Consider the following 23,581-nt stretch of genomic DNA (forward strand, 5'->3'; position numbering starts at 1 on the left):
CCTCCCACGGAGCCCCAGTGACTGCTGGTCTCTATGCTGTCCACCGGTTAACCTTTTCCAGACACCACATTCTTTTACGCACCTGCACATTTGAAGAGTTAAAACAGCGCATCATTTCATTAAGAGTTCTTTCTCCCAGCCGGGCAGTGGTGGCGCACACCTTTAATCCCAGCGCTTGGGAAGCAGAGGCAGGTGGATCTCTGAGTTCAAGGCAGCCTGGTCTACAGAGAGTTCTAGGACAGCGAGGGACAGTTAGAAACCCTAACACCTCTTTCTTCCACCGTTTCCCTAGTCCCATGGGCTCTCACTCCAAGGACACCACTTCTATTAGTTTCTGAGCCTTCATCTGGCTTTTATTTATACAAACATGTGCAATTAAAAATTCACTTTCATTTCTCAAACAAGAGCACAGTTACACATTGATTTTTTTCCATTTAATTGATCTTGGAGTTCTTTCCATAACAAGACTTGTGCTGCCCCTTTCCGCTGCTGTTGTCCTGCTCCATATGCAGACAAACCAGGTTTTATTTTAGAAATCTCCGGGAGACAGTCAGTTGTTTGTCCAGAAAAAAAGAAATGGGGGTGTGTGTCCCGAGCCTCAGTACTTGGGAGGCAGAAGGAAAACGATCTCTGTGAGTTTGAGGCCAGCCTGGTCTCTGCAGAGAGTTCCAGGACAGCCTGGTTTTCACGGTGAGACCCTGTCTACAACTAAACCACTAACGTTACAGGAAGAACAGGCTAGAAATGGAAGGTTAGTGGGTTGGTGGCTAAAGCAACCTTGCGGGGAGGTGGCAGGAAAGGCTCAGAACAGCTGCAGGAGGTGACAATGACCAACCTGCTCCACCTGCGACATTGCAGCTTTCGGATATTGGCCTTTAGTCTGGCCTGGGCTCCAGACAACCTGAGACCAGGACCTCCCACCCCCAGCCCCATCTCAGTCACAGCCCCTAACTGGAGAAGTGGAAATGGCAAGTGACAAGGCAAAACCAGGGGCAATCTCCTCCGTGGTACTGCCACAAAGAAAAACAAGACCATCGTTCACTATTATTATTTCAGTAGTTAAAACTGGATAAAATAGACCTGGTGGCAGTGATGCATGCAAGCCTTTAGTCCCTGCACTCTGGAGGCAGAGGCAGGTGGATCTCTGTGAGTTCGAGACCAGCCTGGTCTACAGAGTGAGTTCCAGGACAGTTAGGGCTGCACAGAGAAACCCTCTTGAAAAATTGAGGAAAAAAGAGAAGAAAATTCAGTTCCTCAGCCTCGCCCACTGCACAGTCTCAGTGGCCACCGTGGCCAGCGGGGCCGTCCTGGATGGGCAGCTCCCAGCATCCCTGTCAATGCAGCATGTTCTACCTCTCGCGCGACTATTAAAGACGAAGTGAGAGGCTGAGAGACGGCACAACAGTGAAGGGTGCTTTGTTGCTCTTGTAGAGAATCGGGGTTCAGTTCCCAGGACCCACACTGTGGCTTGTGACCTCTGTCACTCCAGTTTCGGGGAATCCGATGCCTCTTCTGGCCTCCTCGGGCACCAGGCGCAGATGTGGTGTTTCGTACGTACAAGCGGGCAAAACGTACACATAAAATAAAAATTTAAATCTGAAAAGAAAAGCTTTTAAGAGAGGGAAGGGGAGTCTAGCAAGATGGCTCTGTGGGTGAAAGTGTTGGCCATCAAGTCTCATGGCCCAAGTTCAAGCCCAGGACCCACAAGGTGGAGGGAGAGGATTGACTGGCAGGCTGCCCTCTGCCCTCCCTCCTATTGACACACACACAGTAAGTAGGTAGATGCGGCAGGGGGCAGGCTTGGTGGTGTGCATCTTGCAATCCCAGTATTGGGGAGGCTGAGGTGGGAGGATCTCAAGCCTGAGGCCAGCTTGGGCTTCCAGAGAGACTTTACCTAAAACAAAAACAATACTGAAGGGTTGACTCAGTGGACTAGCAAATGTGAGACCCTGCCTTCGATTTCCAGAGCACCAGAGAAGCACAACAGAGTGATAACTAAAATGTCTAAATGTGCTCTGTGACCCAGGGCCAGATAGTAATCCAGGAGGGGGCAAAATATTGACAAAACTTGAACGTGGTCTGAGATTAAAGAATAGTTTGTAAGCACTGTTAGTTTCCTAATTTTTTCAGAAAGATTTCTTGTATATGAGTGTTTGCCTGAACACACGTCACACAGAGTCAAACATGCACACACACACACACACACACACACACAGAGGCACGCACGCACACACCACATACAGGCAGTAATGCTGGAGGCCAGCAGAGGGCGCCAGATCACCTGGAGTCAGAGTTAGAGACAGCTATGAGCTGCCACGTGGGTGCTGGGAACAGAGCAAGCAGGGTTCTGTGCAAGAGCAAGGGTTCTCAGCCACTGAGCCATCTCTCCAGCCTCTAACTTCCTGATTTCACAAAACCACACTGTAGTTGTGTAAGACTTAACATTTACAGGAGCTTCATGCAGAAAACTTGAACATTCTCAGCACTGTTTTGCAACTTTTGCTAAGTCTGAAATGATTAAGAGATAAAAAAGATTTTTAAAAAATTTTAAAATTATATATCCAATTATTCACTTGGAGGGAAGGAAAGGAGAGTACATGCCTCCCGGACTGTCAACACATACAAACGGACTTTATAATACAGCCGTGGGATCAGCATGGCCGCTTCTGTCTGTTTGGCACTAGAGATTAATGTGTTGTCCTGAACGGCTTAAGGACAGTCTGGTTTGGAGGTGATGAATGCAGCCCTTCCTGCAGGCTGGGTTGGAGGAAAGCTGGATGGATGCCATTTGATTTGTGGTATGACCTGGACAAGCTGCTTCTCCTCCCTGGACCTTGGAGCCCTAGTGTAAAGACACCCTTGCACCTCCAGAGGACGCTTTGTGATGTTCTAGGCTAACGAAGAGACAGTGAGAGGCCTGGGGATAAGGCTGTCTGTACACTTGCCATGCAATGTGAGGACCTGAGTTCAACCCTCAGAACCCACATAAAAACCAGGGCAGGGGCACATGCTTGGACATCCAGGAGGATCACAGGGCTCACTGGCCAGCCTGTTTAAGTAGGACAATGAGAGGCCCTGTCTCAAAACACACAGGCTGTTCAAAGTAAAGGTCGATCCAGGACTCCCCAGGAATATTGAGAGAGTCTCTGTCTCAAAACAAAAAACCATGAGATGGATCCTCTTCCATACCGTGGTCCCGCACCATTCCCACAGCTCACATGGCTGTGCACCTCCTGGGGGCCCTGGGCTCTCCGTTTGCCATCTTCCTGGTGCTTTCTGTGGAAAACAAGACTCCTGTTGCTTGAGATGCATCAGCTCTGCGCCCCCCCCCCAGGGTTGGTTTGTGTCCTAATTCCCTGTGGGGCTTTGAGCTAGGGAAGACACAATTGCTGTTCTTCAGAACACTGGGGAGGGCTCAGTGCTTAAGAGCACTTGTTGCTCTTCCAGAGGACCGGAGTTCTGTTCTCAACCCTGGCATAGTGGCTCATAACTGCCCCTTCCCAGTGATCCAACATCTTCTGATACACATGCAAGCAAAACACTCAGACACAGATGAAATAAATATATAAACATTTTAAAAAGAATATTGGGGGGGGCAGATGTGGTGTACAAGCCTTTAATCCCAGCACTGTGAGGGAGAGGCCGGGGGGGGGGGGGGATCTCTGTGAGTTTAAGGCCAGCTTGGTCAACAGAACAAATTCCAGGCCAGACAAGACTACATAATGAGACTCTGGCTCAAAAAAGCAAAGAACCCCAAAACAACAACAACAAAAATAACAATAAAAAACTTGAGTTGGGCCAGGTGGTGGGGGCACACACCTTTAATCTCAGCACTCGGGAGGCAGAGGCAGGCGGATCTCTGTGAGTTCGAGGCCAGCCTGGTCTACAAGAGCTAGTTCCAGGACAGGAACCAAAAAGCTACTGAGAAACCCTGTCTCGAAAAAAACAAAAAAAAAAAAAAAAAAAAAAAAAAAAAAAACCCAAAAAACTTGAGTTGGGTGGTGGTGGTGCACACCTTTTAATCCCAGCACTCAGGAAGCAGAGGCAGGTGGATCTCTGTGAGTTCAAGGCCAGCCTGGTCTACAAAGTTAGATATAGGACAGCCAGGACTGCTACACTGAGAAACTCTGTCTCAAAAAAACAAAACAAAACAACAATAAAAAAGGTAACATCTTATTTTACCATTTATGTAAGTACCTGAGGGCAATAATAAAACAATCTTACAAGCTTGAATGTTTTCCCAAGCACTAACGTGGATTACTTGGAGACAGGGTCTCTCTACAAAGCCTTAGCTGACCTAAAGCTTGCTATGCAGAGCAGACTAGCCTGGAACCAGCAGTGTGCCTCCTGCCTCTGCCTCCTGAGTGCTGGAATTAAAACCTAGATGTTTTGGTTGTGGTGGTTGTTTAAAGAGTATTTTGGAAAATGAGGTTGAGGATAGAGCTCAGCTGGTGAAATACCTGCCTGGCATACACCAAACCCTGAGATCTTCCCCCAGTGACATATGAAATGGGATGTGCTGTCTGTAACTCACCTCTAATGCCAGCCCTTGAGAGGCAGAGGCAGGATGGTCACAAAAGTCATTCTGAGCTAAAGATTGAGTTTGAGGCTAGCTTGTGCTACATGAGACAAAGTCTCAAAAAAAAAAAAAGTTCTTGGAAAGCAGAAATAACTATTCCCTAATCCCTCCACCCTGAAATGCCTGCACTCCTCACGTGGCCTAGAGGAGGTGTGGGACAGCCACCATGCAAGAGCTATTTTTCCTCTTGCTTCACAGCTAAGGCAACCTTCGTGGCTGCCAGTAACTGCCTACTAGCCCATACGGCGGCTGCCCTATGCTGCCCATGTTGAGGGACACTCCATTACTTAAGGCTTTTTCATCAGCCAGCTTGGCTTTAATGAGGGATTAGTTCCACAGCTTCTGGTCCTGCTTGTTTGAAAGTCCCAAGTCACTATGGGAATCTCAAATTAAGTTTTGGGGAGTGGTATGGTTAAGTACCTTATGCTGGCCTCAGAAGGCTCAACTCAGTTTAAGCCAGTCTGTGGCTCTTCTCCCCTAATGAAAAAGAATTCCTAAGGCTGTTTATGGCCTTATTCCGAACTAGAAGGCAGAGACAGTTGGGGAGGTAAAGATTATAGTATCATTGGTGACTTCGGTGGTTGTTAAGGGCACGGGGTTCACTGGCGATATTACTCAAAGACATGACGGGTAAGGAGGCCTTAGTTTGCCCCAGACTAGTCCCACAGAGGTCTGACCTGAGCGGTCCTTCAAGGGCCCAAGCATTCTGGCCAGGGCTCACTTACCAGCCAGGCCTCTCCTGCCGATGGCCACAAGGCCCTCAAACAGTTCTTTGCTGGGGTTCTTCCCAGCTATGGCCACACCATGTAGCCAGATGAGGAGCATCCGGTGACCATGCTCCTGGTAGCTCCTGGTTCCTGCAGATGATGAGAGTAGAGGCCAGCATGGCACCTTCCCAGAGCATGTATATGCTGCCCTCTACTGCATCCTAAATGCACCCAGCGGGAGAGAGGCCTTTCTCTGCTCTAGGCAGCCTGAGGTGGAGAGGTCAGGGTCACAGTACACACAGCTTCTCAGATCGGGGTGGGCAGGTGATTGGTGTCTCAGGTCAAAGAACTTCCACAGCCTCAGGTTCTCTCTGAGGCATCTACCTGCCTACTCTAAAAAATGGCTCATGTTAGCCAGGCAGGGGTGGCACATGCTTTTAATCCCTGCACTTGGGAGGCAGAGGCAGGCAGATCTCTGTGAGGCCAGCCTGGTCTACAAAGTGAGTTCCAGGACAGCTAGGAATGTTATACAGAGAAACCCTTTCAAGAAAAATTTTTAAAAAAATGCTTATGTCTTCAAGGTACTGGGTTACCCAATTATATGCTTCCTTTCTAACAGTCTACACCTCGGGCACATGTTGGGTCTAACATACAGATTAGATCTAACATAAAAAGCAGCCTAGTAAGAGGCAGCTGGCCGTCTTTGTGCCCCGGCACTGGTTTATGGTTTTCAGCCTTAGATGCTCTCTAGAAAGCTCTAAAAATTCTACCTACTTTTGACCATCCATTGACAATGCATATGTTTGTATCTTCTGGGCTTCCTCATGTATAGGAATCACAGCATTTGAAATGAAGAATTTACTCTTTCCTTTTCCAGTAGTTACGTTTCTCTCTCTGTCTCTTTCTGTCTCTATCTCTGTATCTGTGTGTGTGTGAGTGTTTATGCTGCATGGGTGTGTGATGCATATGAGTGAGTGTGTGTACATATGGTGTGAGCACCTGTGCCCTTGCATGTGGAGGCCAAAGTTGAGCATCGCGTGTCCTTCTCTGTCACTCTTCCTCCTACTCGCGTGAATCAGGTCTCACTGAAGCTGAAGTGTGCTGTGCTGTGTTGTGCTGTGCTAGGTTGGCTGGCTAACAAGCCCTAATGATCCTTCTTTATCTACACATCTGCTACCCCCAGCACTGAGGTTAAAGATGCACGGAGCCATGCCCAGCTTTTATGTGAGTGCTGTGGATCTGAACTCGGGTCCTCACATTTGCACACCGAATGCTCTCACCCACTGAGTCGTTGCCCTGACGTGATATTCTTTTTGTCTATTTCTTTTTCATGCCTTTGTACCAGGGTCTAGATGTCTCAACTGATTTTAAATAAGACTGTCAACAGTGGCCTCTCTTTTTCCCAACAGGGAACAGCGTTAGCTGAGTGCATAAGCCATGGGTATGGAACCCAGGGGTATGGGTTCCAGCTGATTCTGCAAAATTTAAGGTCATGGGGGGGAGTAGAATAGGGACGCACAGCCTGTGCAAGAAGCCGGGAGTGCTTTGGAAGTAGCGTGGGCTGTGGGCTGCACGAGCTTCTGAACTCTCAGAGCTCGTCTCACATGCCCCCACCCCTGGCTGCCCTGGTAGAGGGCAGGGTAAGGCGGTACCGATCCACTGCTGCTCAATGGCGCAGACGTGAGCCTCCGTGAACTCCCAGGAATATGCCAGTTTCCTCCACTCGTTGGGCCTCAGACCCCGAGAGGCCAGTCGCCAAAGCACAGAGCGGAGCTGCTGTGTGTCCTGCCGGTGGTCTTGTTTAAAGGTCAGGTTCTTCCTAGCGGGGTCGCTGGTGTCCCTGCATGAAAGGTGGTCCTGTGGGGGCAGATCCCAAAAGTGCAGGAGCCGTCTGGGGCCTGCCTCATGATCTTAACACAGGTGATAGAGCCCGAGAACCCGAATCAGCATGGGCCTCAGGCTTCATGTCTGCCACCCTGTGTGTGTCTTGCCTTGACCACTGGATCCCACACTGTTCCTCCCTCTGGAACTCACCTCCTTGACTTTTAACCCGATGCCATAGTCAAAAGAGCACTACCATGGCACCTCTTCCACAAAGCCTCCGACCAGAGACCCCCCCAGTTCTCACCCCACTTCTCTGTCACCCATGAAATTTATGTATCCAAACCAATTCACTCCTTGGCCAAGATCTCACCAGCACAGAACTGAGGCTGCCTCCTTTCAACATGTCTGGCTGCTTGCCCATCTCCAGGTCCTCTATCTGAGCAGTACCCAAGGCAGAGATGAGCACCCACTTAGAGACAGGGCCCCAGAATTGGTTGAGGCTCCACACACAGTCAAGGCTTTCCAACAGGAGATGAATGGAGGTGTTACCTTCTCCCATCTGTAGAAGCGATCAGCTTTTATGATCATGTCCACCAGACCAACGTGGTTGCTGCGGGCGGCCACTGCCAGGGCCGTTTTTCCTTGCTGCAAAGAAGAGGCAGAGAAGCTGGAGCTCCTGCAGGGCAGTGCAGGGCAACCTCTAGACTTACTATTATTCCAGCAACGATTTCCAGCTTCATTAGGACCAACTGTGCCCAGAGCTGGTCTGGAGAAATGGCTCAGAGGTTGAGAGCCCTTGCCATTCTACCATGAGGACTAGTTTGGATCCTGGCACCCACACTGGGTGGTTCACAACTACCTGCAACTCCACCTCTTCCGATTACCAATAATCTGCACACACACTCTTCTGGCCTCTGTGGATATATACACTCACACAAGCATAGGCATATACAAACCTAGAGCAGTGGTTCTCAGCCTTCCTATTGCTGTGACCCTTTAATTCAGTTCCTTGTGTTGTGGTGACACCCAACCATACATTGTTACTTCATAAGTTTAATTTTGCTATTGTCATGGATCATAACATAAATATCTGACCCAAAGGGGTCGCGACCCACAGGTTGAGAGCCACTGGCCTAGGGTCTATGAAGCCAAGCAGCCTTCATTCCCTCTTCAACCCCACAACGACATGATGTCCCCACTCTCGTTTCTCAGATGAAGAAATCAGAGCCTGGAGTTGACTTGGGCCATCCTGCCATACCTGCCTACCAATCCCCAGGCACCAGACCCGTTGCTCCAGGCCTCCCACACGGCCAATCACCTGCAGGGGTCTGCAGAGATGTGGGAAGCTGCTCTTTAGATGTAGCCAGTTTCCTGGGTTCAGCTCAAAGCCGTGAGTTCCGCCCAAGGCTGACTTCAGCCTCACCCCACCCCGTGGCCTCCAGCCATCTAAGGAAGGGGCCACCCTGAGTCACCCTGAATTCTGTTGCATGACCAGGGAGGTGTTAGGCAGTGTGATACTGGCTGATCCTGCTACCTCTGACACCCACCCATGTGACTTACAGAACTAACAGTCTGGTGGGCGAGGGGTGACACAGAAATCAACCACAGCCCCAGCAGACCGTAGGGCCACAGTTGAGGCCTCAGAGGAACAACAGTGTTGTGGAGACAGATTTTTGAGTTACACAGGAGGTCCTGAGCCTATGAGAGCAGGGACAAGGAATTGGTAGCAGTGTCTTTGACCCCGAGGGAGCAGTGGAAGCCTGACAGAGGGGCTGCCTAGAGCAGAGGTACCTTATCTCGCAGGCTTAAGTCAACTCCAGCCACGAGGAGCATCTCAGCCACATCCTGCCAGGCATGCTCGGCAGCGAGGTGGAGGGGAGTCTGCTGCCTCTGGAGAGAAGACAGGGGGGAGGTGAAGCATGCAGAAAGCATATGGGAGTCATGCATGGTGGTGCATGCTTTAATCCCAGTACTCAGGAGCTCTGTGAGTGCAATCCCAACCTGGTCTATATAGTGGTTCCAGAATAGCCAGGACGGGGGCTGGAGAGATGGCTCAGTGGTTAAGAGCATTGCCTGCTCTTCCAAAGGTCTTGAGTTCAATTCCCAGCAACCACATGGTGGCTCACAACCATCTGTAGTGACGTCTGGTGCCCTCTTCTGGTCGGCAGACATACACACAGACAGAATATTGTATACATAATAAATAAATAAATAAATAAATAAATAGAAAACAGAATAGCCAGGACTACTACACAGAGACCCTGTCTAGGAAAAAAAATACAATAAAACAAACAGGGACTGGAGAGATGGTGTGGTGCTTAAGAGCATTTGCTGCTCTTCCAGAGGTCCTGAGTTCAATTCCCGGCAAACACATGGTGGCTCATAACCATCCATAATGAGAGCTGGTGCGCTCTTCTGGCCTACAGACATGCATGCAGGCAGAACACTGTATACATGACAGATAGATAGATAGATAGATAGATAGATAGATAGATAGATAGATAGATAGATAGATAGGAAGAGCAGGCACCGTTTTTGCAGAAGATCCTACTTGAGTTCCCAGCACCCACAATGCATAGCACACAGTTGCCTGTACCCCCAGCTCCAGGAGATCTGATGCCCCCCATGGCCTCCCAGAGCCCCTGCACACACATAGCATACACACACAGGTAGCATATAGTCACACAGATACTCACATGTACACACACACATACACACACAAATTTTAAAAACCAACAACGTTGGGAAGCTTAAAAGCTAGGCCATGCTGAGAGACCCCTGGGTCTGAGAGGTTTCCGCAGTCACTTACAATGTCTGTGGCATCCAGATCACTGTGGGCATCTATGAGGAGCTGGACCAGGCCAGGGAAGTTGTGCCTCACAGCAAGGTGTAGAGGAACAGTGCCCTGCTATGGAGAGACATGGAGATTAATCAGTAAGTCTCTCCCAGGACTGCAGATTGGAGGTGGGGTGGGATTAACGTGGCCATTGTAGTCTCTCAAACAATATAGGTGACGTGAGGCAGGCACAGCCACAATGCCTGAAACTGGAGGCCTAAAACTGATCCACAGGAGGGTAGTAGTCTTCCTTCATGCTGGGCTAGAGGCCCTGCTGTGCCAGCCTTGGGTATATGTACACGGCACATTTAAAAGATTTAAAAGAGAAATGTATATTTTTGAAATACATATCTCCTTCTTTATATCATGATTTCATATATATATGAAAGCAGGCTTAGTAAGGTCAAAACCGTTTGCAAGTGGTAGATAGTACCAAGGCCTCAGGGCCAGGTTCTCTCTCTCTCTCTCTCTCTCTCTCTCACCCACCCACACCCACCCATGCACACACAGGTTCCTTTATTTATTTATTTATTTATTTATTTATTTATTTATTTATTTATTTATTTATTTATTTATTTATGTCTTTTCAAGACAGGGTTTCTTTGTGCAGCCTTGACTGTCCTGAAATGCACTCTGTAGACCAGACTAATAGCTTTGAACTCACAGAGATCCACCTGACTCTGCTTCCTGAGAGCTGGGATTAAAGGTGTGCGCCACCACCATGCAGCAACACACAGGTTTGTTATTTCTCTTTTTCTGTTTCTGTCTCTCTCTCTCTCTCTCTCTCTCTCTCTCTCTCTCTCTCTCTCTCTCTCTCTCACACACACACACACCCACTCTTTCTCTCTTTCTCTCTCTCTCTCTCTCTCTCTCTCTCTCTCTCTCTCTCTCTCTCTCTCTCTCTCTCACACACACACACACACACTTTTTATTTCTTTCTCTCTGTGTGCCTCTCTCTGTCTCTCTCCATTTCCTGTCTCTGTCTCTCCCCAACCTCTGCCCCCAGAGCAAACCAATTTATTTAGCAAAACTGAGAAGACTCAAGATAGGTAGGATCTGGGGTTTCTGATAACAATATCTATCCTGACCACAGGATTACACAGCCCCTGAAGGTTTCTAATAGGGAAAGGGTGAACACCTGGGCTGGAGAGATGGCTCAGCTGGTATTCACCATGCAAGCCTGAGGACCTGACTTCAGATCCCAGCACCCACATAAAAAGTCACAGGTGGCAGGACACACCTGTGACCACAGGGCTAAGGAGCACAGTCAGAAATATTTTTGCTGACTCAAAAAATAATATGGGGAGTGATTGAGGAAGACCTCTAATGTTGACCTCTGGCCTCTATACACGCGCGCACACAAGCACACACTCATGCACATATACACACTCACACACATGCATGCACACACACGTACACACACACTCACACGCACATACACGCACACACACGCACACATACACACACACACAAACACCAGAAAGACAGAGAATATAATTAAGTGGTCAGTGGCTGGACTGGCAAACTTTAAAGATTGCCAGGTGCAGGCAGTTCAGCTGGGAGGATGGCCAAGCTCGGTTTCAACACTGTCTCTGACAAAGCGTCAGAAATGAAATGCCACTATTATTATCCCCTGCCCCAACCACAAGGGACAGGAAGAGCCTAGTTCTCCCTTCTGTGTTTAATATAATCACGGGAGACTCAGTGGGGATCCCTTCAACCCAGGCCCAACACTTACCCTGTCAGCCACGTTTGTGCACCCGCCTGCCTTGATGAGTGCCCAGGACAGATCCTCAGAGCCACCAAGGGCTGCATAGTGGAGGCAGCTCAGCTTTTTCTGGAGAGAAACAGGCATCAGGGCGCTATTCCAAGGATCTCTCATGTGACAGGCACCGAGATTCATATTCCACTCGAGTCTCATGGCCGGAGTCGTTGGTGACTGGCCCAGGCCTGTGGCCTTTACTACACAGCTAAACTGTGGAGAGGCCAAGACCAGAACCCAGGGTGACCGCTTTAAAGCCTCTATTCACCAATCTCGGAGGGCTGGCTACCTGGGTGAGGGCATTGACGTTGCTCCCGGCACTGAGGAGTAGCCTCACACAGTCCGTGTGGATCCCTTCAGCAGCTGCATGCAAAGCGGTCAGACCCTCCTGAAACACACAGGGAAGGGAATGGAGTCTGGGGAAGCAGAAGCCAGACCTGGAGTTAAGGGCACACACCTATCTCTGTCCCCTTGAGCTCTCAGCCACCTACAAGTGAGGAATGCGCATGACCTGCTGACCTCATCATCGCCTCTACCCATGTTCTCCTTGCCCTCTGACCCACTTCGCCCTCACTAGTCTAGTCCCTCCTATGTCAGAAAGCCGCCCCGACCATCCGGGCAGTGGCGACTTCTCATAGCTTGTTGGTTTATTTGGTGTGTGCATATGTTTTTTGAGACAAGGTTTCTCTGTGCAGCCCTAGCTGTCCTAGAACTCACTCTGTAGACCAGGCTGGCCTTGAACTCATAGAGATTCACCTGCCTCTGCCTCCCAAGTACTGGGATTAATGGCGTGCACCACCACTGCCTGCTCATGTTTTGACAATCCTATCTGGCTCCCTGCTCAGCCAGGTCCCTGGGACAGCAGCTCACTTCCTCCTGGTGGGTGTCAGTGTGAGAACATGCCCTGCCCCAGGTCTCTGCCAAGACAAAGGACACGGCCCCCAGGCTGGGGGTTCCCCAAAGACAGAGCCAGCAAGCACCTCCTCTGTCTGCATCCCCAGCTGATGACTCACTGTGTTCTGCTCCTCCAGGTCTAGTCCAATGTCCACAAGTCTCTGTAGCACAGCTGTGTGGCCCCGGCTGGCAGCCAGGTGCAGAGCCGTGTTCCCCTCCTGCAGGAAGAAGACAGATGACAGAGTCCCCAGATTCAGTATGTCACAGAACCCCCACTGGAGCTGCCCCCCTCATTTCACAGATACAGAGGTTAAGGCCCAGAGCAACATGTCCAGGGTTACACACAGTCTGACGAGGTCATGCCTGTCACCACCAAAAGCCACAACCAGGCATAAGTCCCGCACATACTCTTGCTCCTTATGATTCAAGGCAGTTGCATTATTTTAAAAACAAAATAAGGGCTGGGAATGTACATCCGTTTGTAGAGTGATTACCCAGCATGCACAGAGCTTGTTCAGTCCCCAGGACTATAAAAATCAGGCATGGCAGTACCACTAGAAAGTCAGTGCTTGGGAGCTGGGGGCAAGAGGATGATGGTCCCAGATAATTTTCTGATACATACTGAGCTTGCAGCCAGCCTGGACTATATGAGACTGTGTTAAAGAAAGAAGGGGGTGGAGGAGAGAAGCAGGGAGGGGAGCAAAGAAAAATGTAGAGCTCAATAAAAATCAATTAAAAAAAGAAAGAAAGAAAGGGGTGGGGTGGAGAGAAAGAGAGAAAAAGAGAAGAAATTTCATCTTGGACATCTCACACCTCACCAGCCGGCCCTTGTGCCCACTGGAAGAACATCAGACACACGACACATTCTGGCCTTCGGGAGCCTTTCCCCCAAGCAGAACTTGGGTCAGAAGTAGGCTCTATGACGCTGGAGAGATGGCTCAGTGGTTAAGAGCACTTGCTCTTCCAGAGGACCTGGGTTCAATTCCCAGCACCTACATGGTGGCTCACAACCATCTGACACCCTCTTCTGACCTCAGGAAAAACATTCATGCACATAAAAGAAATCTGGGGGGCTGGAGAGATGGCTCAGAGGTTAAGAGCACTGACTGCTCTTCCAAAGGTCCTGAGTTCAATTCCCAGCAACCACATGGTGGCTCACAACCATCTGTAATGAGATCTGGTGCCCTCCTCTGACAAGCAAGCATACATGGAAGGAATGTTGTATACATAATAAATAAATCTTTAAAAAAAAAAAAAAAAAAAAGAAATCTGGAAAAAAAAAAACAGGTAGGCCTAGAAGGTGCCAGGACCAAGAAGCACAGGGAGTGCAGCTGGTTAGGGGTTCAGTGTGCCTCTCAGCCACACGGTACCTTGTCTTTGACACTGTGGTCACAGCCAGAGCCCACGAGGAAGTCCAAAGCATCCAGCTGTCCATGCTCCGCAGCTCTGTGAAATGCTGTTCTTCCCAGCTGACCAGAAGGCAAGAGCCAGTGAGCCTCCGCAGGCTGCCCGTGCACACACCGCCCCTGCCCGCGGGCCTGGGCTTTCCTCGCCTCTTGCGCCCCATCCTCCCTGTCACTGGGCCCCAGGTTCTGAACAGCAGCCCCTTTGTTGGGAGGAGACCCAACTCCGGCCACAGTTCCTCAGTGGCTCCCTGCTGCCAGTCATATGAAGAGAGAATCCTCAGGTTTGAGACAGAGCTCCATGGGGATCCCCTGCCCTTTGGACTTCCCCTCTCATGATTCTGGTCTGCCAGAAATCACACACTCAGAACTCTTTCCTGCCCTTGAAGTTCCAGGATGCTTTCCACGCCTTTCCAATTACTCTCCCTCCCTAACCGCCCCCTCCCTTCTCTGGGAAACAGAGACAGGCTCTTTTCTCTAACCTGTCTAGTCCTTGATGGAGGGGAGAGCCAGCCACGTTCTGATTTCATCCTGCCCGTCTGTATACCTGCCATGTCTCCTCCGGGAATGCTCAGGGTAGAATAGTTTTCCTAGCTGATCTAAGAATGGATCCAGGTGTGCAGTGTCCCTAGTAGAGCCTGAGCCAATAAGACACATCCAAAGAGTGTCCCAACTGACAGGGTACATACACCCAGTGAAGTACCAGCCAATGGGAGAGTTGAATAGGTTTGCATGGGTGATACCTTGTCTGCATGGTCCAAGGCCACATCCTCCAGGTCTTCCATGACAAAGGCCAGCACAGGCATGTGTCCTTTCTGAGCCGCACAGTGCAGTAAGGTCAGACCATCCTGGAAACAAGCCAGTGGGGAGGAGGGGAGGCTGGAGTCTGAGAAGGGCCCCTCTTATACACTGCCTGTTTCCCGGCATATAGTTGCCATGGTAACAATGCTGTCAATGGTGAAGAGAGCCTATGCATGACCCAGGGAGGCAGCCACCAATCAGGATGCTAGAAGCTAAAAGCCTGGCTCCACGCTCATCAACTCTGGTTTGGGACCCATTGCTTTCACCTCTCTGAGTTTGCAATTACACACAGATTGCCTCAGTCTTTGCCAAGTCAGAGCATAGGAAAAGTATTTAAGTGTCTCTAGCTGGCCTGGAACTTGCTATGTAGACAGGCTGACCTTGAACACATAGAAATCCTCCTGCCTCTGCCTCTGCCTCCTGAATGTTGGGATTACAGGTGTGCGCCACCAAACAGTTTGATTCCAAACTGTAAGCTGACAAAGCACTTGCAGCCCCAAGAACATCCCACAGAGCAGTGTGTAAGGAACAGGGCTGGAGAGATGGCTTGGCAGGCTGCTCTTCCAGAGGACCTGGGTTCAAGTCCCAGCACTCACATCAAATGGCTCACAAAGGCTTATCACTCCAGTTCCAGGGCCTCTTAGGGTATCTAAATGCATGTGGTACGAATAATCTCTCTCTCTCTGTCTCTGTCTCTCTCTTTCACACACACACTCACATTTGTAAAAATGGATAAAAAATGAAGCCAGCAACTGAGCGTTCAGTGTACAGTCACTAAGACCTGACCTCCCAGGGTGAAAAAGGCCAGATGTGCACCCCTGGATCTGGAGTCAAGAGGTCTTTGAAAGGGAAGGGGAGGTAGGAAGAGAGAGGTCCCTCAAGGGATATTTAAATGACCCAGAACTTCTGCCCCTGCCACATTAAGGTTGGAGTCCCTGGGCACTGTTTTTCTTTTTTAAAAATATTTTTAGAGATGAGCCAGGCGGGAGAGATGGCTTAGCAGTTAGGAGCACTTATTGCTCTTGCAGAGGACCCAGTTCCCAGTACCAGTACCCACATGGTAGTTCACAGCCATGCCTAACTCCAGTTCCAGGGGATTCAAAAGGCACATGTTGTACACATACATTCACACAGGCAAAACATTTATACACATAAAGTAAAGTTTTTTTTTTTTAAGAAATGTGTGTGTGTGTTCTGCCCCGCCCTTCCTTCCCTCAAAGGCCAGAAAAGGCTGAGATCCCCCTGGATCTGAAGTTATAGTTAGTTATGAGCTTGGGTCAGAGAGCGCTCGTAACCATGGAGCCATCTCTCGGGGGGCCCCCTGGAACACTGTTTTCCAGTGCTCACCAACCATTGATGCAGCCTAAGAATCGGCAGAACACTGGTCTACATCTTGATAGCTGTGAGCTCAGTGAGTCTGACTTTGAGGTCTGTGGCTTTTGCTGTAAGTAAACTCTAGATAATGATAAGTGTGCCGAAGTAATTAGAGGGTGATAAACAACGCTCAAAATTCACGCTGAGTGTATCCAAAATATGTAAAAACCCCAAAAAGCTCATCAGTGAGAAATTCACCAACTAAAGTACTTTAGAAAAATGCCAGGTATGACACATGACTATAGTCCTTCTCGCTACTCAAGAGGCTGGTGGGGAGGACCACCTGAGACCAGGAGTTAAGGGCTAGCCTGGGCAATACAGCAAGACACCCCTCTCAATAAACAGCCTAGGGTAGCCTCACATTTGCTGTGCAGTCAAGAATAACTTTGACCTTCTTGCCCTTCACCACCAGAGTGACTACTATACTTAATTTATGTAGTGCTGGGGACCAAACCCAGGGTCTCGTGAATTCTACCAACTAAGCTACATCCCCAGGCCTGTCCTTACTATTTTGTTGTCCCAAGGAAGCCACATAGAATGTCTAGGCTGGCTTCTGTGAGCCACTGGAGAAACTAAGGACATTATCCTAGATGTCCCAACTCTCCGTGCAACTCTGTAGGGTTACAGTCCAGTCGACTCAAGCCTACCTCATGGGTTAACCTGGGCAAAGCAAGAGGGATGGCCTAGCCAGCCACGGAGCTATGAACAATATCAGCAAGGCACTGAGGAGGCTGAGGCAGGAGGATAACAAGTTCAAGAACATGGAGGACTTGTTCTTGTATGTAGTAAGACCCTTCCTCAAACTAAAAAAAGAAAATGATCCCAGGCACATTGATGCCTATAATCCACTTCAGAGACTGAGGCAGGAGAATTGCATCGAGGTCACACTGGGCTACACAGTGGGCTCCAGGTGAGCCTGGTTTGCAGAGTAAGACCCTGTCTACACAACCAAAAGATGAAAGGGGGCGGGGAGGAGGTAATAAAGAAAAAGAGTAAGTCCTAGTTATTTTAACTAAAGTCCAGTTACACTGGTCACTAAATTTTAGAGTGTTTTGCTGCAAAGATCATAAAACAGGGGCGATCTAAGTGGAAACCATTTAAGTTGAGAAATCTAAACTGGGGCTTGGATAGACGACTCGGTGGGCAGAGCCACTTGCAGCCTGACAGTCTGAGTTTGATCCCCAGGTACTACACAGTGGAAGAACAGAAACAGCTTCTGCAAGTTGTACACACACACACACACACACACACACACACATGCAAGCACGTGCATACACACACACATGCACGCACGCACGCATGCATACGCGTGCACATGCGCACACACAGTAAAAATAATTTTTAAAATTAAAGAATGCCTAAAATGGGTGGACAAGGGCACTTTTTTTCTAGAGGCTTGGAGCGAAGGTTAGGTTATGGTTACTGGAGTTCCAGATGGTTGCAAACTGCCATGTGGGTGCTGGGACCCGAACTCCAGCCTCCCTCTGCCTCTCTCTTTTCCTGTGTGAACTCCTATGATCACAGGGGCCCATGTGGATAACTCAGAAAAAAAAATCTTCTCATTTCAACATCTATTATCTTATTTTTGCAAAATTCCTTTTGTCATCTTAGATTCTGGGGGTTCCTAAGGAAGACCTCCAGCCTCAGCGCATCTTCCCAACTGCCCTGTAGGGTGTTGGGCAACCCTGTCTGTAAATACGGAAATCAGTTGGCCAGACAGCTGGAGAATTTCCACCCGAGAGCAGGGAGGGCTGGAACAACCAAATGAGAGACAATTGTCTGATGAAAATATTCCCGCCCTTTCTCTATCTAGCCTAGGAGGGGCTTCCAAGGGCTCAGCTCAGCGGGGCTGCAAGGTTCCAGGGGGCAGGCACACTGCCAGTGGCAGAAGCAGGTGGGAGACGAGGGGAGGCAGAGAGGGGGCTAGGGGAAAAGCTGGGGGGGGTGCGGGGCTGCCAGCTGAGACCTTACCTTGCTCTCACAGTGGACCTTGGCCCCAGCGTTGACGAGAATCCGCACGATCTGCAAGTGGCCGAACCAGGCAGACAGGAGAAGTGCATTCATCCCAAACTAGGGGAGAGGACAGAGGGAAGGGAGGAGAAAGGGAGGAGACAGAGGAGTGGCTGTGTCCACATGGCCAAGCCATTCATCTTATAGGTGCCCCTCAGTCCGAAGAGCCCCAAGCTCTAGGCACTTAAAAGTCAGAAACTTTTGCTGGCTTTTTAAAAGACGTATTTATTTTGTTTTATATTTATAGATATTTAAAGGGGTTTTGCTATGTATGTGTAAGTGCATCACATGTGTGCTGGTGCGGGGTTTTGCTATGTACGTGTAAGTGCATCCATTACATGTGTGCTGGTGCGGGGTTTTGCTATGTATATGTAAGTGCATCCGTCACATGTGTGCTGGTGCCAGAGGAGGCCGGAAGAACATGACAGTTTCCCTGAAACTGGAGTATGGATGGTTGTGAGCCACCATGTGGATTCTGAGAATCAAATGTGGGTCCTCTGCAAGAGTAACAAGCGCTCTAAACCACCCAGCCATCTCTGCAATTCTAGGTTTGCTAGTTTGTTTTGTTTTGCTGCACAGGGTTCTCTGTTTATCTCTGGCTGTCCTGGAACTCTTTCCTTAGACCAGGCTGGCCTTGAACTCACAGAGATCCAGGCTGATAAACTGTTGGAAACTTTATTTTGCTAGATGAAACCTAAAATTAAAATAGCTGCCATCTACTCTCATTGCTACTTCCATAGAAGGACCATTTAAAAGAAACCAGTTGGAGGGAAGAGATCTCAGGTTTGCTTGGCTGTCGTTGTTGTTGCTGTTGCTTTGAGACAGGTTCACACGTAGCCCAGGCTGGCCTCAAGCTATGTAGCTAAAGATGACTTTGGACTCCTGATCCTCCTGCCTCCACCGCCCAAATGCTGCTAACATAGCTGTTTGTCACCACGTCCAGCTTGCATTTATTGTACATGCGTGCAGTGGAGAGCGTGTGTAGGCTGAAAGAGAACCTTATACTTAGCTCTTTCCTTCCACCTTCTTGTGGCATTCCAAAGAATGATTGATTTAGGTTACCAGGCTGCACAGCCCACTAAGTCATCTCACCTGCCTTTGTTTGTTTGTTTGTTTGTTTGAATAGGGTTTCACTGTTTAGCCCTGACTGGTCTGGAACTCACTATGTAGACCAGGCTGGCTTCAAACGCACAGAGGTCGTCTGCTTCCGCCTCATAAATGTTGGGATTAAAGGCGTGCGACACAACACCCGGTGGTGTTTAGTTAGTGAGTTAGTTTAAAGTTAGCTTGGGCACTGGGCATGTAACTCAGCTGGTAAAGAGCTTGCCTCGCACGTATGAGGTCCGGGCTGTAATCCTCGGCACCTCATAAACTGGACACCTGGAGTCCCAGCCCTATAGAGTGCTCAGGGAATGGAGGCAGCAAACAGAAGTTCATGGTCATTCTTGAGTTTGGGGCCAGCTTGGATTCCCCAAGAGCCTCTCTCTATGGTTTCCTCTTTCTTTCTTTATTCCTTCATCCCCACCCCCATGCTGAGGATAAAACCCAGGACCTCGTGTGTGCTAGACAGCCACTCCACAGCCGAGCCACATCTCCAGCCCTAAGTATCCATTGTTAAGTATATCCGTACCAAATGGCGCTGCCAGATTCAGTCCTTCTAAACCTGTGGCAGCAATTCTGCAGATCCTGTCTTAGGGCTCCCTCCCCTTCAAGCAGAGCGCCATTTACTGATCTGCCCAATCTGCCCCAGGACAGTTTCTTAGGTGCTGACCAGGGCAGAGTCCCACAGCCTATCACAGGAGACCCTCTTCTTGGCCCCTTTGCTAAATGGGCCCTCATTGATCCACGTGACTGTTTGCTCTATGACTGGTAAAGTCTCCCTCATCACGTAGTATGGTGAAGGACTGAAAACGTTCCCAGAACTGAAAGGCCATTGATAATAGAGAGCACTTTCTTCCCGCGCCAGGGAAAAGGAATGGGACAAAGTCTCACCAACTCCTAAGACCGACTTGGGCCCAGGCTGTACCTAAGCATCTGCATGTCAGTGGCAATCTCACCAATGACAACTTGTTCAGAGGCCAGACAGAATGAGGGATGTCCTTGCTCCCGAGACAGGAAGACAGGTGCGTGTCACACAGAACTCCTTACCGAGTCCACGTCGTCCACAGCGGCCCCATGCTCCAGGAGCAGCCGCACAGCCTGCTCATGCCCAGCACCTGCAGCCCAGTGCAGGGCCACTCTCCCCACCTGCCAGGAGGAGAGGGAACTTGTCATTCCACCCTGCCTGGCTGGCCCCCAGCATCCTCCCTACAGAGACAGCTGGCCTGCAGGGAGGAAGGGCTTTTGGTGGCTCTGGTGACCAGCTGGTGGGGAATCCAGCCCTTCTTGGGGTCCCTTTTCTCTGGTATGGTACAGTCAAAACAAATATAAGATACACTGACTGGACCCATCTGTCCCTGCCTGAAACTCTTCATGGCTCCCCGCTGCTCTTGGGGCAAACGCCTGAACCTGAGCCTACAAGCCCTTGTGTGGCCTGGCACTGCCCCCATTGCTTCTCAGAGAGGCCAGATGGTTCCCAGCTCCAAATCTTTCTTCCTACTGGGAAGCCACATGTGACCTAAGACAGCTCTCAGTGTCCCCAAGGGAGACCGAGTGTCTGGTTCTACCCTCACAATGAGCCGAAAGGGCCTGACCGTCTGGTTCGCTCTCCACCACCCTGGGAGTTTATCCTGGTTTCTGGCTCTCTGTCCATCTGAGCAGACTGGGCCACCAGCCTCCTCTGGATAGCCCACCTCTCTGCTGTCTCAGTTCATGAGAGGCAGCCAAGGGAACACTACTTTTCAGTGTAATATCTGGACGCCAGCTCTCTCCTCTCGGGGCTTCTGCCACACCATCCCCTCTACCTGGAACACTGCTCTTTGCCTCACTCCAGCTCACCCCGTGGAAGCTTTTCCGGGACACCTCCAGGTGGAAGAAAGCCCCTTGGTCCCCTCCCTGTACTGTGGGAATGAGACAGTTAGCTTGTGGGCTTTGCTGGGACCACAGCTGTCATGGGTTCTGCTCTGTTTTCCAGCAACTAGCATAGGATATGTTCTTAATAAATTCTTAGTGAATGAATGAATAAACCAGTGTTCATGAAGGAATACACTTAATGAATGAATGAAGACATCAGTGAGTATGCATGTAAACATAATTTGTGGATGGATGGATGGATGGATGGATGGATGGATGGATGGATGGATGGACGGACAGACGGACAAACGGATGGATGGGCAAACAGACAAAGCACTATCATACTACTAGGCCATGCTTCCCTGCAGGTACTTACTTGTTCAGGAACTGAGACCAAAGCTTCAGTTAGCAAGCACGTGCTGTGTGACCTGAAGTGACCTGCCTCTGCCCCACTATAGCCTTGAACTATACACAGGGCCAGTACTTTCTACTCTCCTCAGCTCTCCAGGGCTAAATGTCAGCCACCAAGAAGTGGTTGCTGAGTGCTATGAAGACCAGAACACACCAGACACACTTATAATTCTTGTTACTATTCCCGCACCGCCCGAGCTGGTGCTGAAAACTGTCCTCTAGACGGGGGACCTTCTGCTGCAATCGAGGGTCCTGCATCCAATGCCTGGTAATCAAGCCTTAGTATAGCATCCAAGAAGTTCCTCCGAGCCAGAAGTTCTGAGTCAGAGAGGGGTCACCCTGCATGGTATCCGGGCCTGTCTTCAGTATCCACTTAGAAGACACGCTTCTTCCTCTATGCCCATCCCCAGCAGGGGACCCTGCTTCCCTGTCTGATTATTGGACTCTCAGCGTGGGCCTGTGCCTCCTGCAGCTTTTTACACAAGCAGGGATGGCTTGTTAAGAGAGCTGAACTCAACTGCTCACATTCATTCCCCAGTGTCTGGAGTCTGGTCCTCCGTGGTCCCCAGAATCCTGCCCATATGTACCTCCCCACCTTTGTTTCTTAGATAGGCCTTCCAGATGGGCCCCACAGGCTCAAAGTCTGAGCTCTGGACTTGCCAAAGCCTGGATTGGGATCCTGACCCTTAGGCCAGCTCCAGCGATGAAGACAGAACATGGGCCTCCCCCTCTGCCAGGTCAGTGCACACAAACACACCTTCTCAGACGCAGTGACTTGTCCCATTGGAGGCAGCACCGTTCTGTACTTGTACTTACGTGGTTCCTAGCCCTGATGTTAACCCTCTTCTCAAACAGTTCCTTCATCCTCCCCACCTGATTCCAGCGTGAGGCCTCATGGAGCTGTCTCTCCAGGGGAAGCACTGGGGAGCAAGAGGGATTCCCGGTGAGAGGAAGGGAACACGCACTTGGGGATGCACTTGGGGAAGGGTGGAATTCATTCCCAGTGGAGCCAGTGACCACCTCGCTAAAATCTACTCAGTGTAGAAGACAGTGAGGAGTTAGTGGGCCAGAGGTGGGATGTCCCACTTTTAGACCTTCCTATCCCTTATTTTTCTGTCTCCTCTCTCCTCGCCCTAAATTCTAAACCTTTTCATCTCCACGTCTAGGGCCCATTCCACTTTGCCCAGATGAAGGCTTCTCTCTCCTTCCTCAAAGCACCCTCAGGGCACGGGGAGAAGGCTTAGGTAAAGTGAGTGATCTGGCAAGAGTTCAGATCCCTAGAACCCAATTTAAAAGAAAAAAAAAAAACAGGACTGGCAAGATGGGTCAGAGGGGAAAGGTTCTTGCTGCTAAGCCTGATCCCAGGACCTCCATGATAGAGGGAGGGAATTTTCTCCTGCAAGCTGCCCTTTGGCATCCACTTGAGCACCATGGCACACGCACACACACACACACACACACAAATAAATAAATAAATAAATAGATATGTAGGTTAAAAGATGGGTCAACAGGTAAAGAGCACTTACTGCTCCTTCAGAGGATCTGAGTTCAATTCCCAGTACCTATGTTGGGCCACTTACAACTGCCTGTCTGTCACTCTAGCTTAAGGGGATCAACGCTCTCTTGCCACCTCTGCAGGAACCCACCCATGCACACACAGGCACACACACGCACACACAAGAAAACAAAAAGAGGGGGCTGGAGAGATGGCTCAGAGGTTAAGAGCATTGCCTGCCCTTCCAAAGGTCCTGAGTTCAATTCCCAGCAACCACATGGTGGCTCACAACCACCTGCAATGAGGTCTGGTTCCCTCTTCTGGCCTGAAGGCATACACACAGACAGAATATTGTATACATAATAAATAAATAGATAAATAATAAATATAAAAAAATAAAACAAAAAGAAAGTCTAAAAGGGAGGAGGGTAGTGAAACGGCTCAGTCGATAAGGCCATTTGCCACCAAGCCTGACAATCCCCAAGACCCACATAACGAGAGGAAAGAACTGACTCTATGAAGTTGTCCTCTGA

At 49.7% G+C, this 23,581-nt stretch overlaps 1 protein-coding gene across 5 annotated transcripts; it reads right to left on the reverse strand.

The window, feature by feature from the left end:
* On the reverse strand, positions 1-22,992 carry Ankdd1a (ankyrin repeat and death domain containing 1A). 5 transcript variants are annotated; one of them, XM_050152023.1, is made up of 13 exons: positions 20,339-22,992; positions 18,152-18,250; positions 14,749-14,853; positions 13,973-14,071; positions 12,722-12,820; positions 11,998-12,096; positions 11,685-11,783; positions 9,920-10,018; positions 8,902-9,000; positions 7,660-7,755; positions 6,939-7,143; positions 5,305-5,436; positions 3-3,276 (listed from the first exon to the last, which is right to left on the reverse strand). In XM_050152023.1, the coding sequence occupies exons 1-13, from the start codon at positions 20,462-20,464 to the stop codon at positions 3,215-3,217; spliced, it is 1,419 nt and encodes a 472-aa protein (XP_050007980.1). In that variant the 5' UTR covers positions 20,465-22,992; the 3' UTR covers positions 3-3,214. The 5 variants fall into 5 exon arrangements, with proteins under 5 accessions (XP_050007982.1, XP_050007980.1, XP_050007979.1 ...); XM_050152025.1 differs by lacking the exon at positions 5,305-5,436 and having other exon boundaries at positions 1-3,276; XM_050152022.1 differs by lacking the exons at positions 3-3,276; positions 5,305-5,436 and having other exon boundaries at positions 6,216-7,143; positions 9,920-10,015.
* Between the last annotated feature and the right edge of the window lie 589 nt (positions 22,993-23,581).

The sequence above is a fragment of the Alexandromys fortis genome, unplaced genomic scaffold (genome assembly GCF_014885135.2).
Source record: "Alexandromys fortis isolate MF-2015 unplaced genomic scaffold, M_Fortis_MF-2015_v1.1 scaffold_70, whole genome shotgun sequence".
NCBI lineage: Eukaryota > Metazoa > Chordata > Mammalia > Rodentia > Cricetidae > Alexandromys > Alexandromys fortis.

Coding starts and splice junctions, on each gene's coding strand:
- Ankdd1a (XM_050152021.1), bottom strand. CDS start 20,464: ATGACAAGTTCCCTCTCCTCCTGGCAGGTGGGGAGAGTGGCCCTGCAC. Junction 18,251..20,338: donor CTGTGGACGACGTGGACTCG/GTAAGGAGTTCT, acceptor CCTCTCCCCTAG/TTTGGGATGAATGCACTTCT. Junction 11,784..11,997: donor ACGTCAATGCCCTCACCCAG/GTAGCCAGCCCT, acceptor GTTTCTCTCCAG/AAAAAGCTGAGCTGCCTCCA.